Raw genomic sequence first — 13842 nt, 5'->3', positions numbered from 1 at the left:
ACGCAAGTAACTCTGTGGGCGGATCCCGGCGCTGTTGCTATTATACCGGCGGGATAAACGACTCTTGCGCCCGACGCAAATCTAAAATGTGTTGGTCTGAAGTCGCTTCATTAGTCATAGGTGTGGTTTGGGCGTAACGTGAAATAAACCAATCAGAGCGTCCTCTCACATTCCCTTTAAGAGCCGGCGCGCTTGTTCCACGGCGGATCGCTATTATAACGGCGGGTTTGCCGGCACACGCAACTTACATGATGGTAACGGTGATTTCAGTCTTCAGGATTTAGTTTCCTGGTTCTTGACGGATAACACACTGTGTCAGATGTTCTTATATACCGATGTGTCTCGCCACTATTGACCAAACAGGTTTGATCCGTCATTACTACAATTAGCCTGAATAATTTGGGTAAATGTGTAATCTAGATTTATGCCTATTTTTGCTAATACAATGATTTCCCTCGTGTGGTAATATTTTGTATGTATGGTTTGCAAAAATATGAACTGCTGCGTCTGTGTAGATGAGAGAAGCAAAGTGTGTGTGTGTTGTGCACACGCTACATTATGGCCAAGCATGCGCCCTTAAAATATCATCTGAACAACACACCGCTGTCTTTAGACTCGGTTTCTCCTGGTCAGCGGCGGAACTGTTTTCTGAAACTGCAGAATATCCCCAGGGAACGTTTGCGCCGGAACACACTCCTCTTCTCGCTGAACCGCCGAGCGAAAGTTCATTCCCTAATTTACCGACGTGCGTCTGTGGAGGGAAGAGTCCGCTGTGTATCGGGAGCAAAATAGGAATGATACATGCGTCGCTGTACAGAGTCAATTGCACTGGGTGGAAGATACGGCCCAATATGATGAATTGTACTCTTATAAGCTGAATTGTACAATAGCACTGGCAATTTGCCTGTGTTTCATTGTAATTTCCATTGTGTTTGTAGAGTACTTTTGATCAAATAAATGCAGCCTTGGTGAGCAGATTTTAAAAAATGGTTCCGCCATATAAAACACTTACATTTTCTTTACCAAATATTACCATTGTATTACTTATACACCCAAAAAAAAAAAATCTCTATAAAATGGTACTTTAAGTGAAAGGAGAAAAAAGAAGCGAGAGACACAACACCAGTGAAGATATCTCTCTATCATAAAGCACCTTCATCTCTTTAATTAGCAAAGGCACCTCCAGCACTCGAGCGGTTAAGAGTGATTACCATTAAATGCTAAAAGAAAGCATCATTTAGGCTTTAAATAACCGGCACAGTGCTGTGGCCGTGGCATTGTTCAGATGGCCGGCGATATTCTCATTAATGATACTCAAGGTAACACAGGCCAGCATTTGCGTATGAAAGCACGATCCATCGCATGTAATTTATTCAGCTATCTGCAGTTTTATGCATTAAGTTAAAAGGGTTATTAGGCTTAAAATAGCTCTGCAGCAGCAAGGAGGTTTTGTCCTGGTGTGTCCATGAAGATTGAAGGAGTCTCGGGGTTACAGACCCTCCATTCCCGCGTGTCCGGCATCATTAGTGGACCAGAGGATGTCCAGGTTGTCCCTTGCTCCTTTACATCTGTCCTAATTAACTTCTAATGCCATAAGCCAGTCAGTCATTACATTTCATTAATGACATCAGCGATGCTCAGAATCTGCTGACTCACATTCATATTTCTGCTCAGTCATGAAACGCTCTGCATATGACATCCATCACTGTCACTTCCAGACATGGTTGTGGAGAATGTGGTGACTTTGAAACGGCTTTTTCCCATGTTCTTATTTCTTTAGTGTGTAATGTTGCAGTTTGAGCATGAAAAAGTCTGTAAAGTTCCAGTTATTCTCTATATCACAGTTCCCGCCTCCTCCTTCCCTGAACTGTAAACATTGCAACAATTCTTTATAATGGAAAAATGGTGATTTGTATTATTAAAATGTTCTTCAAAATGTAATTTTGTTAAGAACTGATCACTTAAAAGTCCCCCTGTGTTGAAAATCCAGCTTTGTTTATATGTCTATGTGGTGTTTTTAATCTGCTTTAACACACACCATGTGTAAGTTCATAAGTCGACAGCATTGCTGAGTATTTTCTGCTTAAAACTGCAGTGAACCAAAGACAGTCTCAAAAACACGGTTTGAAATCGCTGGTGTTTCTGACGTCACACACTACCTTGTAACCAATCAGATCAACGTGTGATCGTCAACCAGTGGATATCTGAGTGAGTGAATGAGTGAGTGGAGGCAGGGCTCATTTGCATATTCATAGAACCGCGCATACTAAATGAGACGAGGGTGTCGAGTTGCATTCAAGCTGTTTGAAGAAATTAAGATTTTTTTTCAAGGAAAAAACTTCAAATGTGTTATTTTGTTGCTCAAAGATGAGTTTTAAGGGATACAATTATTGACTACAGGGTTCTAAGGGGAGTAAAATATGGTATTTCTATATTATTGCCACGAAAATACCATTTTAGAACCTTTATTTTTAAGATCTGGTTCACACAGAATGGTCAGTGCAACATAAAAAAGTGCATGGTCTAGAGACGCGTTTTTTTAAAAAGTTGAACTTCTTTAAACTTGAGCACCGCGGTTTTAGAACGGCGTGTCATGCGCGAAACACTGCAAAAGACGCGAGCGCAACGGCCGTGCACGACCTTTGCGCATGTTTACATTGAAAAATAAATGGAAAAGTAGAAAAACGCGTTCCGGTAAACGGCCCTAAGAGTGTAGAACGGACAATAAGTTGACACATGACTAGTATGCAACTCTAATTTGTCACTATCCATTCAATTCCATATTTTATTTCTTGGAACTAGATTGGGTTGCGAACAGCATTTCATGTTGACTTTAACTTCGACAGGATGAATTCTCGACATAACATGACTCTGAACACAGAACCTCCGGTCTCCATGCATCTCTAGTTCTCCCCACAGCATGAACGCATTCTCCCCTGTGCTGCAACTACAGCTCTCTGCTCCAGACGCCTGACATTGATGGATTAATTGCAGTAAGCCAAACCGGCCCGTCTGACATTGAGGGTCTTTATTTCAAACAGAATTTCAGCAATCCCTCGTCACACACTCATGCATTCACACACACACCTCCGTTTCTTTTCCCATTCTAGAACTTCTCGGCATAATTAATGTTTTCTTCCATCATACTCCCTCAAGAACAGGCAGTCCGCTTCGCTTTCCAAAAAAAGTTGTTGCCAAAACGTTTATTTAGCACCAGGGCACTTCATTTCAATGGGAAAGAAGAAAGCAACACCCTCTCTGATTTGATGGCAATTACTTCAAATGACTTCCTTAACGAGCACAACGCACACAGTCGTTTAGTTAGATTGATTACTAACACTTAACACCAGATAGGAGAGTCGTGAAGTCAAAGGCGGGCAGTTTTGAGGGATTTTTTCCGAACACAGATTAAACTTGTTGCTGGACTCATTTCCAGCATCACTGGAGGTCTTGCAGTGTTCATGTCATGCTAAAGAACACTATGGCTTTGTTCCAAAACCTATCGAGCCGCCTTGCTGTCTACTGCCTAAATAGACATCGCATCTCCGCATAAAATAATGCTATTCATGAGAACCGTACACAACACAGGACTCAAAATTGAGTCTAATTGGTTTGATATCTAATGTTTTTTTTTTAATACAATTCAATCTAATTAAATATCATAACCCCGTCTGGCTGGTTTTAGAGGGGTTTGGGACACTTTTTTAGCTGACCAGGCTGGACTTAAGCTTAAAGACCAGCTAAAACCAGCTCAGCACCAGCTTAGCCAGGCTGGAAGACCAGTTTAAACCAGCTAAGACCAGCCAAACAGCCTAAGCTGGTTTTAAATGTTTGTTTGTTTTTTTCAGCAGGGAAATAAATATTGGGTAAAATTGACTGTTTTTAATTAAACTGAAACTTACAACAATGTGTGTATACTATTCAGTATCTAATGAACTATTTATAGCCTATATATTATAGATAAAGATATGTTATCTAAAATGTTCTTACTTGATTCTAAGAGTTTGACATTAGCATGTTGCTAGGCTAAAGACAGTAGATATGGTAAAGTTGTCCTTTTTTAGATTTAAACTTAAAATGAGATTAAAAATGTTTCTATACTATTCCGTATCTAATGTAAATATAACTAGTATACATTTTCCTGAACATATTATAATAGAGTTTGATGTTAGCATGTTGCTAAGCTAACAACACAAATTTGCGGTAAAACTGCTTGGGAATCTTTAAAAAAAGATGATTGACTGAATTATTATAATTATAGTCAGCAATTTTCAATCTTCCACTATACTTGCGATGCATTCTGGGAGTATTTTCTGCATGAAGGATACACACAATGCTGGTTTTCAAAGTGAAGCCTTAATGGTGGCAACATTATTTTGCGGCCGTAAGCTCACTAGGTTTTGCAACAGAGCATAGATTTGTCTAAAAATCTTTTAAAAAATCCACCAAAACGTCTGTAAATATGCATGCCGGACACACAGATGTGCAGTCCGTTTATGAGGTTAGTGTGAAGAGTGTCCCTGATCGGTTGCCTTACCTTCTGTCCTCTCTTTGCGGGGAGTGAGGTTAAACTCGTCGGCTACTGTTAGAGAGGCATAAAGAATTGTGATTGGTTAATTCAAGACATTCACCATTCCCAGACCCATGCACCAATCCATTCCAGTACGGATGTTACTTGACATTTGCAAAGGCCAAGCCAAGAGGCATGCAAATCATCAGGTGAAAGTGAGACAGTCAGACAGTCAAAGTGGGATAACTCATGAGGCGGAGAAAGAGAGAGAGGGCATTAGCATGCAATATGTGATCTCTAACATTCAAAAGCATTGGGCAGTGATATTGTGTTAGCTGATTTTAGCTCAATGAACCAGGCGTAACCAATTCCTTTTTGTCTTACCATGCATACGGTCGAAATCAAACCATGAAGTCTGGATTTTTTTTTCTTTCTGTAATTTTCCTCATGATGGCTCTCAAACAGCCTTTATAGTGTTGCCACAGATTGTATTCTTCTAAAAGCCGGAGAGGGGCAAACATATATACTCAACCTGAAGGCAGAAATGCCATTTGAAGAAAATGGCTCATAGGAACGAAAGCACAAGAGATTTGGTGGAATTGAAACGCTTTTCTAATGAGTCGAGAGGGCTTGAGACGGTGCTTGTTTGAAATGGCCAGTAACATCAGGACACATCTGTCCTGGTCGAAACGGATTTCATAAAAAGATGAAACTGCCTTTTAACTGGGAATAAATAAGCCATTTTTTTCAGAAAGTTTAATTGATCTGGTTAAAGCCAGCTCCTTAAAAGTTTGGGATTGCTATATGATTGCAATTTGAGTACCTAGAAAAGCGCTATATAAATTAAACTAATTATTATTATTAATTTAAAATAACGGTTCTCTATGTGAATATACAGTAAAGTGTAATTTATTCCTGTGATCAAAGCTGAGTTTCCTGCATCATTACTCCAGTCTTCATGTCACATGATCCTTCAGAAATCAGTATAATATGAGGCTCTGATGCTCAAGAAACATTTATGATTATTATCAATGTAAAACAGCTTCATATCTTGGTGGAAATTGTAATACATTTAATTTTTCAGGATTTTTTAAAGAATAGAAAGCTCTAAAGAACAGAAATATAAATATTTTGTAACATTATACATGTTTTTACTGTCACTTTTCATCAATTTAATGCTTCATTGCTAAATAAAAGTAATATATATATATATATAATTTTATTTTTTTAAATCTTACTGACCCCACGTTTTGACAGGACTTTCGAATAACATTCATAATCATGATTTATTATATTAACATTTATAAATGCATTATATATAAATATATTGACTCTTTTTTATTATTACTTTTAATCAAATGTAAATACAGTAGATCTCGCAGGTGTCCAGTCACTAACATGATTCAACATGTGTCTCAATTCTGAAGTGTATTAATAATAATATAAAAATGAACAACCTTCAGTTTTTCGTATCTCTCTTTTCTGTGTGTTAGTAGTTTTGAGTGTGAACATTTGAAGACCAAAACTGATATGTTTAATTCACCCCAACTCAAATAATTTATTTGCATATAATTTTGATGCATATCCAGTGTTAAAAAGACGAGGCACTAAAATCTGCAGCTTCTTTCCCTTGCCTTCTCCTCTTCTCCTCTTCTCCTCACTCCCTCATGTTTTGAGAGCTATATCTTCTTCCACTTCTGCTACTGAAGTGTAAAGAGGGAGTGTGTGCGGGAGCCGGGTCTCGGGTGTCTCGTGTTTTCTGGACTGTCTCAGGAGGCTGTGGTCTTGAAGTTGAGTAAGGATAAAGGAGAGGAGGATGAAGAGATGTTTTATCTCCTCCGATTAGCCACCCGTTCATGCGGCAGAGACCGCGCGTCCCCCGAGACCGACTCCACGCTGTCCACAACCCTGACCTGTCCTTGAGTCCCGGCAAACACACCTCGGAGCACACAGGTGATGAGGCGAACCGGGACATGAGTGATGCATATATGAGTTAGGAGACCGCAGTCCGTTTTTAACTCCATGTCATCATCAATGCATTTTTAATGAATTTCTCTTTTAAGTTTGGTGCACCCATTTCTGTGTGTGATACTGTTAAGTGTAACGTTGATGCGCTTGCATCCGCACCCCAGCTGATAAACCGATAGCGAAGGGACAGGAGCGAGGCAAGGGACAGGGACTGGTGTGGGATTGAGTGTGGTCAGTTACCTAGGTCCATACTCTTGGACTTGCGGCTCGTGGTGATGTCCAGTTGAGAAGCGTCCTCGAACTGTTTGGTCCTCTCTCCGACATGCTCTGCCGGGCAAAGCCTTCCCTCTGAAACTGCGCATCCACATCTGTGTCCGGACTCAGAGAACTGCGACAACACGTGACAGGGACATATTCATTTCATTGTGATTATTTATTATGCAATATGAATGATAAATTAATCAAGAAACAATGGAAAAAAATTATAATAAATACATACAGGTGAAACTCAAAAATTAGAATATGGTGCAAAAGTTCATTTAATTTGAATATGGTGCAAAAGTTCATTTATTTCATTAATTCAACTTAAAAGGTGAAGCTAATATATTATATAGACTCATTACATGCAAAGTGAGATATTTCAAGCCTTTATTTGTTATAATGTTGATGATTATGGCTTACAGATTATGAAAACCATCAATATCAATATTGTGAAAAGGTTTTCATAAGCTGTTATTGAACAAAACGGAATAATATAATATTATTATTATTTATATACATAAAATAAATAAAGCGATTTATTGAAAAAACCTGAATAATAATAGATAGAATATTTTTATGAGATTATTGAAAAACCTGATAAATAAATAAATAAACAAAAAAAAAAAAAAAAAAAAATAGATAAATAAATAAATATTGCTTGCCATTGTTGCTTTTAATTTTTATAGGGTTATTCAAAAACCTGAATAATAATAATAATAATATTAAAGAGAGAGAGAGAGAGAGAGAGAGAGAGAGAGAGAGAGAGAGAGAGAGAGAGAGATAGAGATAGAGAGAGGTAGAGAGAGAGAGAGAGAGAGAGAGAGAGAGAGAGAGAGAGATAGAGAGAGGTAGAGAGAGAGAGAGAGAGAGAGAGAGAGAGAGAGAGAGAGATAGAGATAGAGAGAGAGAGAGAGAGAGAGAGAGAGAGAGAGAGAGAGAGAGAGAGAGAGAGAGAGAGAGGTTTAACAAGACTTTATTATTTACATAATAAAAACATTATTCACAACATCATCAAATACTCATTAATCAAATAAAATAAATTAAAAATTAAGAACCAACTGGTCCTCATCAATTACACACAAAACATTTTTAAGACACCAAATATCATCAAAACACCCCTCATTCTTTATAAGATTATAATATACAAACTCTATATTTAACCTTCCAGCTACAAGGTTCTTGAACATTAATTCAGCATCAGTACTAAGAAGATTCAGCCCTTCATTCTTTCTCGTCTTCCAAATTGCTAATTTTGCAGTTCCGATCAAGTAGTTTAACAAACACGCTTTCCTTCTGATTAAGAATCTGTATATCACACCCCCAATGAACACTTCTTCTGAGAATGTTTCATCAAACGCTTGAAACCATCTATCAAGAAGACTAAAAAGACCTTTCAACCTATCACATCTTAAAAACAAATGTTCCAAGTTTTCTACCATTCCACAAAACCTACACTGTTCACCCACTGCCGGATTCAGGTGCGCCACGTGTCTGTCCGTAGCTATCGCCCCGTGAATAAGCCTCCACTGCAGATCAGCCGTGCGCTTCTCTATGGGAGGCTTATACAGGGCTCTCCACCTGTCCCTCAGGAGGAAGTCTGGCTTCAACAAACCTGGCCACTTCGAGGCTTTTTGTCCTTTAAGAGAGTCCTGGTGCAAAACTTTGACTGTAGAGTAATATATAGCTTTTTTGGATGCAGACTCAAAATGTTCCAGCTGCGGGGTTTTAAAAGATAGAATTGACCCCACACCTTCATCTTCATTTTCCGTCTTTATGAGATGAGAGATTTTAATTCCTGGGAGTTCCTGCTCATTCGTCATGTCCATCAAAGCTCCTCTCCCAATGTACTCTCTGTAACTACTTGGTAAGGCATTGACAATCTCCTCCAACAACTTTTCTGTCAAGCGTGAAGATCTTAAACCAGTCATTTCTTTAAGTTCCTCCAGCGGCTTCCATCCATCTCTATTCAAGAGGTGTCCCAGCTTCACAATTCCATTTCTCTGTAAGCATGCACTCACACTCACAGAAGACAAAAGTCTTGTTCGAGTCATTGGATTAAAAAACAATGGTTCCTCCAGAACCCAGTTCCCAGGTTCATCAACCTCTCTTTCAACTTTAAAAACAGCTCTCCATGAATGCAACATTGTCCGGTAAAAGTGTGAAAGCTCAGACATGTTTATCTTCTCCAGGTTCATTAAAAATAAATGTCTATCCAATCCAAGACCCCCAGCTTTTTGAAGACTTGCCTTTGCAGTCTGAGACCAAACCAAGTTCTTATGGTAGAGAAGTCTCTGTGCTGCTTGGATTCTGAAAGCACAGATTCTGCTCCTCACGTCCACCAGACCTTGGCCTCCTTCTTGAACTGGAAGATAAAGTGCTGCTGCACGAATCCAGTGTTCTCCACTCCAGAAGAAATTCACAAAAGTCCTTTGTATCCTGCAGATCAATTCATCAGGTGGCTCCAGTACCACAAGTCTATGCCACAAGGTAGAGGCAGCCAGGTTGTTTACCACCAGAACTCTCCCCCTGTACGACAAATGTGGTAATAGACATTTCCATCTAGACAACCTAGCATTCACCTTTTCCAGCATTCCCTCCCAATTTTTCCCTTTAAATACTGCATTTCCTAAAAAAACACCTAAAAATTTTAACCCTTCTCTTACCCACAGCAATCCACCCGGTAATATTGGAGGTCCTAACCCTCCCCACTGACCAATAATCAGCCCTTCACTTTTTCCCCAGTTCATTTTTGCTGAAGATGCCCTCTCATATTTTTTTATAATTCCCGTTAAAACGTCAACCTCATTTTGGCTTGTGATAAAGACTGTAATATCGTCCGCATAGGCAGATAATGACACCCTACTAGTACTATTTATGCCAGGAAGTAAAATTCCATTCAGATCTCTCCTTATCCTACACAACAATGGCTCAATAGCGAGGCTATACAGTTGTCCAGAAAGCGGGCAACCCTGCCTAATACCCCTTGATACCGGTATTGGTGCACTCAATCCTCCACCAGCTTTAACCATCACAAAAACATTTGAATATAACAACTTAATATAAGATATAAAATTCTCTCCAAATCCAAAATGCTTTAAAACCTTAAGAAGATACACATGGTCAACCCGATCGAATGCTTTCTCTTGGTCCAAACAAAGAATACCCAGGTTTAAATGATTAAATTGGTTAAAATCAATTACATCCCTTAATAAAAAGAGGTTATCCATGATTGACCTTTTGGGAATACAATACGTCTGGTCTTTTTGAACCAATAATTCTAAATAACACTTTAGCCTATTTGCTAAACATTTTGACAGTATTTTATAGTCCAAACACAATAGAGAAACTGGTCTCCAATTCTTTAGAAGACCTAGATTTCCTTTTTTTGGAAGCAAAGACAGTACAGCTCTTCGGCAGCTTATAGGAAGTGATCCACTTTTGATGCTTTGAATGAGTACTTCATACAGATCTTGTCCTAATATATTCCAAAAAGCTTGGTAAAACTCAACTGGCAGTCCATCAATTCCCGGAGAGCGTCCACAAGATAACTGTTTCATTGCTTCTGTAATCTCCTGAAAAGTTATTCGACTGTCTAGTGATTTTTTCCCCTCATCCTCCACCTGAGGTAAATCACTCAGCAAATCAGAAGCACTCTCAGCTTCACAGTCCTCAGCATCATACAGTTCTTTGTAAAAGTTAACTGCCAGCGTCTTTATTTCCACCGGGTCTGACGTTATAGTCCCATCCGGCCGTTGAAGATGATATATTTGTTTTTGTTGGGAGCTTTTCTTTTCAAGATTGAAAAAGAATGATGTAGGAGCATCCATGTCTTTAATGGAACAGATTCTCGCCCTTACAATCGCTCCTTTCACTTGCTCCTGTAATAACGAGCCAAGTTCTTTCTTTTTCTTATTCAACAGCTCACTCTGCCCAGTTCCATTATTAAAAATAGTACTTTCAATTCTTTGAATGTCTTTCTCCAAGCTTTTTACTGCAAACTTCACCCTTGATGTATTATGTGAACTGTAATTTTGGCAAAATATTCTTATATTTACTTTGCCGACATCCCACCACTGACACATGTTTTCAAAAGAATCTTTCCTCATTTTCCATTTATTCCAGAATAATTTAAAACTATCACAAAATAAAGCATCTTGTAATAATTTAACATTAAAATGCCAAAAATAATTTGGCTTTGTAATTGTCTTCATGTTTAAATCAAATAAAACCAAGTGGTGATCTGAAAACCCAACAGGTAAAATAACAGCATTCATCACCTTATTATTCCATGTTTTATCAATATAAAATCTGTCTAGTCTTGCCCCACTAACTCTATTCTCAGACGCTTTAAGCCATGTATATTGTCTAATCCCTATATTTCTTTTCCTCCAAATATCAATCAAATTAAGCTCTTTTATGATTTTTGATAATACCACACTTGACTCATTATGAGGTTCTTCCCCATTCCTATCAAGTATAAAATCCACAGTGCAGTTCCAGTCACCTCCAATGATAACACACACCTGATCTCCAATTTTTTGAACAGCATTTTTTAGTTTCATAAAAACCTCCACTCGCTCAGGCCCAATATTTGGTGCATAAACATTTATAAGCACAAACACAGTTCCCTTAAATTCTATATGCATTAGTAATACTCTTCCCTTCACAACTTCTTCTACAACTAAAATATTTACATTTATGTTTTTTGAGACTAATATGGCCACACCAGAACTCAAATTTGTCCCATGGCTTAGCACACATTTTCCTTCCCACCATCTATCCCATTCTGACTCATTTTCTGTATTGGAATGTGTCTCTTGTAAAAAAACAATATCCACCTTCTTAATTCTAAATAATTCTGACACCATTGCCAACTTATTTCCATCCCTACCCCCATTTATATTTAAGGAGCCTGCTCTCATAAACTCCATAAAAAGGGAAAAATATAAAGAGGACAGAAACAGAGTGAAAAGACAAAGAATAGCCGACACCCTGTGTGTTCTAATCATTTTGTGAAGCGTTTGCCCTACTCTTTCTTAACTTCGTTAAGATCTTTCTTAGCCGAAATCTTTTCTGCTTGCTAAGAACATCATGACTAACGTTTCTTTGTAACAAAGTCACAGACACTATAAATTTCCCTATGTCTGGGAAGAAATCTTTGACTTCCACAGTCTTTCCAAAAGTTGTATCAAGAAAGTCATTTATTTCTTGCAGTGTGTATGTGTCCTCCATGATTTGTGAACCAAATTCTGAAATTTCAGGGAAAATATCATCATCTCCCATTTCAGAATCAGTACACATTTCAACACTGTTAGATACTTCCGAATCGTCAATTTGAGCCATTGCAACATTTATTTTTCCTCTGTTGACATCATCAGTCATCACACTACTTTCCCCCATTTTAGATGCATCATCTTGTCCACTAGAAATCTCGTTTTCATCAACATCATCTTTCTGATCATTACTGTCAATCAAATCAGCATTAACAACTTTCCTTCCCTCTGTAATCTGAGTTGGTACTTTCTCAAAATTTGTTTCATCAGTATTATTCTGTACATCGTCATTTTTTTCCTGAACAACCTCAACAGCAGCACTATGTTCAGCTACCTCCTCCTCCTGCCTATCCTGGGCCTTATGTGGGCACGCCATCCTCTTATGCCCAATATCCCCACACTCAAAGCACTTCATGCTACCAGTATTAGCGTAAACCACATAGGTTTTTCCCTCGTGGCCAACTCTAAACGATACATCCAGCTCTGGCTGATTCAAAAACATAAACACTTGCCGCCTGAACGACATAACGTGCTTCAAAGCTTCGTTTCTACACCTCAGTGGAATAGTTCTAATCCCACTTGCAAACTTTCCATATCTCGCCAACGCCCTTTCAATTTCATCATTATGAATGAAAGGGGGGACATTAGACACGGTTATACGGGTCGTTGGCGTTACCAGCGGTGAAACGGTAAGAAAATCTCCACCTACCACAATTCCATCGCTTATCAACCGATTTGCCTGTTCTTCCTTCTTTACAAACACCACTACCGCCTTATTCATCCTCGACGCCGAAGAAATGTTTTCAAATCCGATTAGTTCTCCAACCACCAGTAACACATCTTCCACCGTCACGCCTTGTGCAGGCACACACCTGACGCCTTGACGGAGCGACACAGGTGACGCCAGCACCTCCGCGGCCGCGGGGTGAGACGCCATCTCGATGCCGCCACAAAAGTTTCCAAATAAACAGTCTTTGCTCCTCAAGTCAAAAAGTATTCCCCTTCTAATACATTTGAATTAATGTGCAATAGAAAAAAGAAATACGAAAAATTCTCCTGCACTCCCCGTGAAACCCTCACGCACAACCCAAACACTCCCAGCATGCACCGAGAGAGAGAGAGAGAGAGAGAGAGAGAGAGAGAGAGAGAGAGAGATCTCCTCCACTAAGCTCAGTATAAAACACACTTATCCTCCAGCCTCGAGTCTCCAGTCTAAACAATGAACAAGACCTTGGATTAGACCTCCATCACTCGCTACAGTAACAGCACACACACACACACACACACACACACACACACACACACACACACACACACACACACACACACACACACACACGCTCCCGAATCCACTGACAGGAGGACAAACACATGAAGGATGCATTATTCATTCATAACAAACATGCGCACACTGTGTCCCTGAGAGGAAATAAGGACACGTCGCTTCTGAGACATGAGATCTGGAGAAACAAATCAAGTGTTTCCAAACCGAATATAGACCGAAACTGAGTCAAAATGTGTCCAGCACGGACAACACAGAGGGATACATCAATGAAACATGAAATACTTAAAGCTGGAATATTCTAGCACAACTGAGTTATTAAAGCTGAGGAATGCAGGATCACGCTAAAGCAAGACGTTTGGTTACTGATGCCCTCGTGAACACACATATCTGCAAATCCTTCTTAAAGTGTCAAATAATAATGCAAATCAGTGTGTGTGTAACTTCACAAAAGCAGAGTTTAAAAAGTAAAGTTCTCACTAATATTCCCTCGTCCTGAACAAACAGAAGCGGAGGTGTTCAGACCTTCCCTGGGATTTAAATGTGTC

At 39.1% G+C, this 13842-nt stretch overlaps 1 protein-coding gene across 1 annotated transcript in view; it reads right to left on the bottom strand.

Annotated features, from left to right (window-relative positions):
- The window catches only part of LOC306993027 (partitioning defective 3 homolog), a gene marked incomplete at its 5' end in the record, with an annotated part of 169959 nt that overhangs the window by 2313 nt on the left and 153804 nt on the right, over positions 1–13842 (bottom strand). The window contains 2 exons of the mRNA XM_079602458.1: positions 4538–4582; positions 6719–6866. Coding sequence (XP_079458584.1) covers positions 6719–6866 — 148 coding nt within the window. The 3' untranslated portion in view covers positions 4538–4582. The remainder of the gene's footprint in view (positions 1–4537; positions 4583–6718; positions 6867–13842) is intronic.

Source organism: Phoxinus phoxinus (genome assembly GCF_949152265.1).
Source record: "Phoxinus phoxinus genome assembly, chromosome: 24".
Classification (NCBI taxonomy): domain Eukaryota; kingdom Metazoa; phylum Chordata; class Actinopteri; order Cypriniformes; family Leuciscidae; genus Phoxinus; species Phoxinus phoxinus.
Note: the sequence above shows the minus strand (reverse complement) of the source record. Positions and strands in the feature narration are given on the sequence as shown.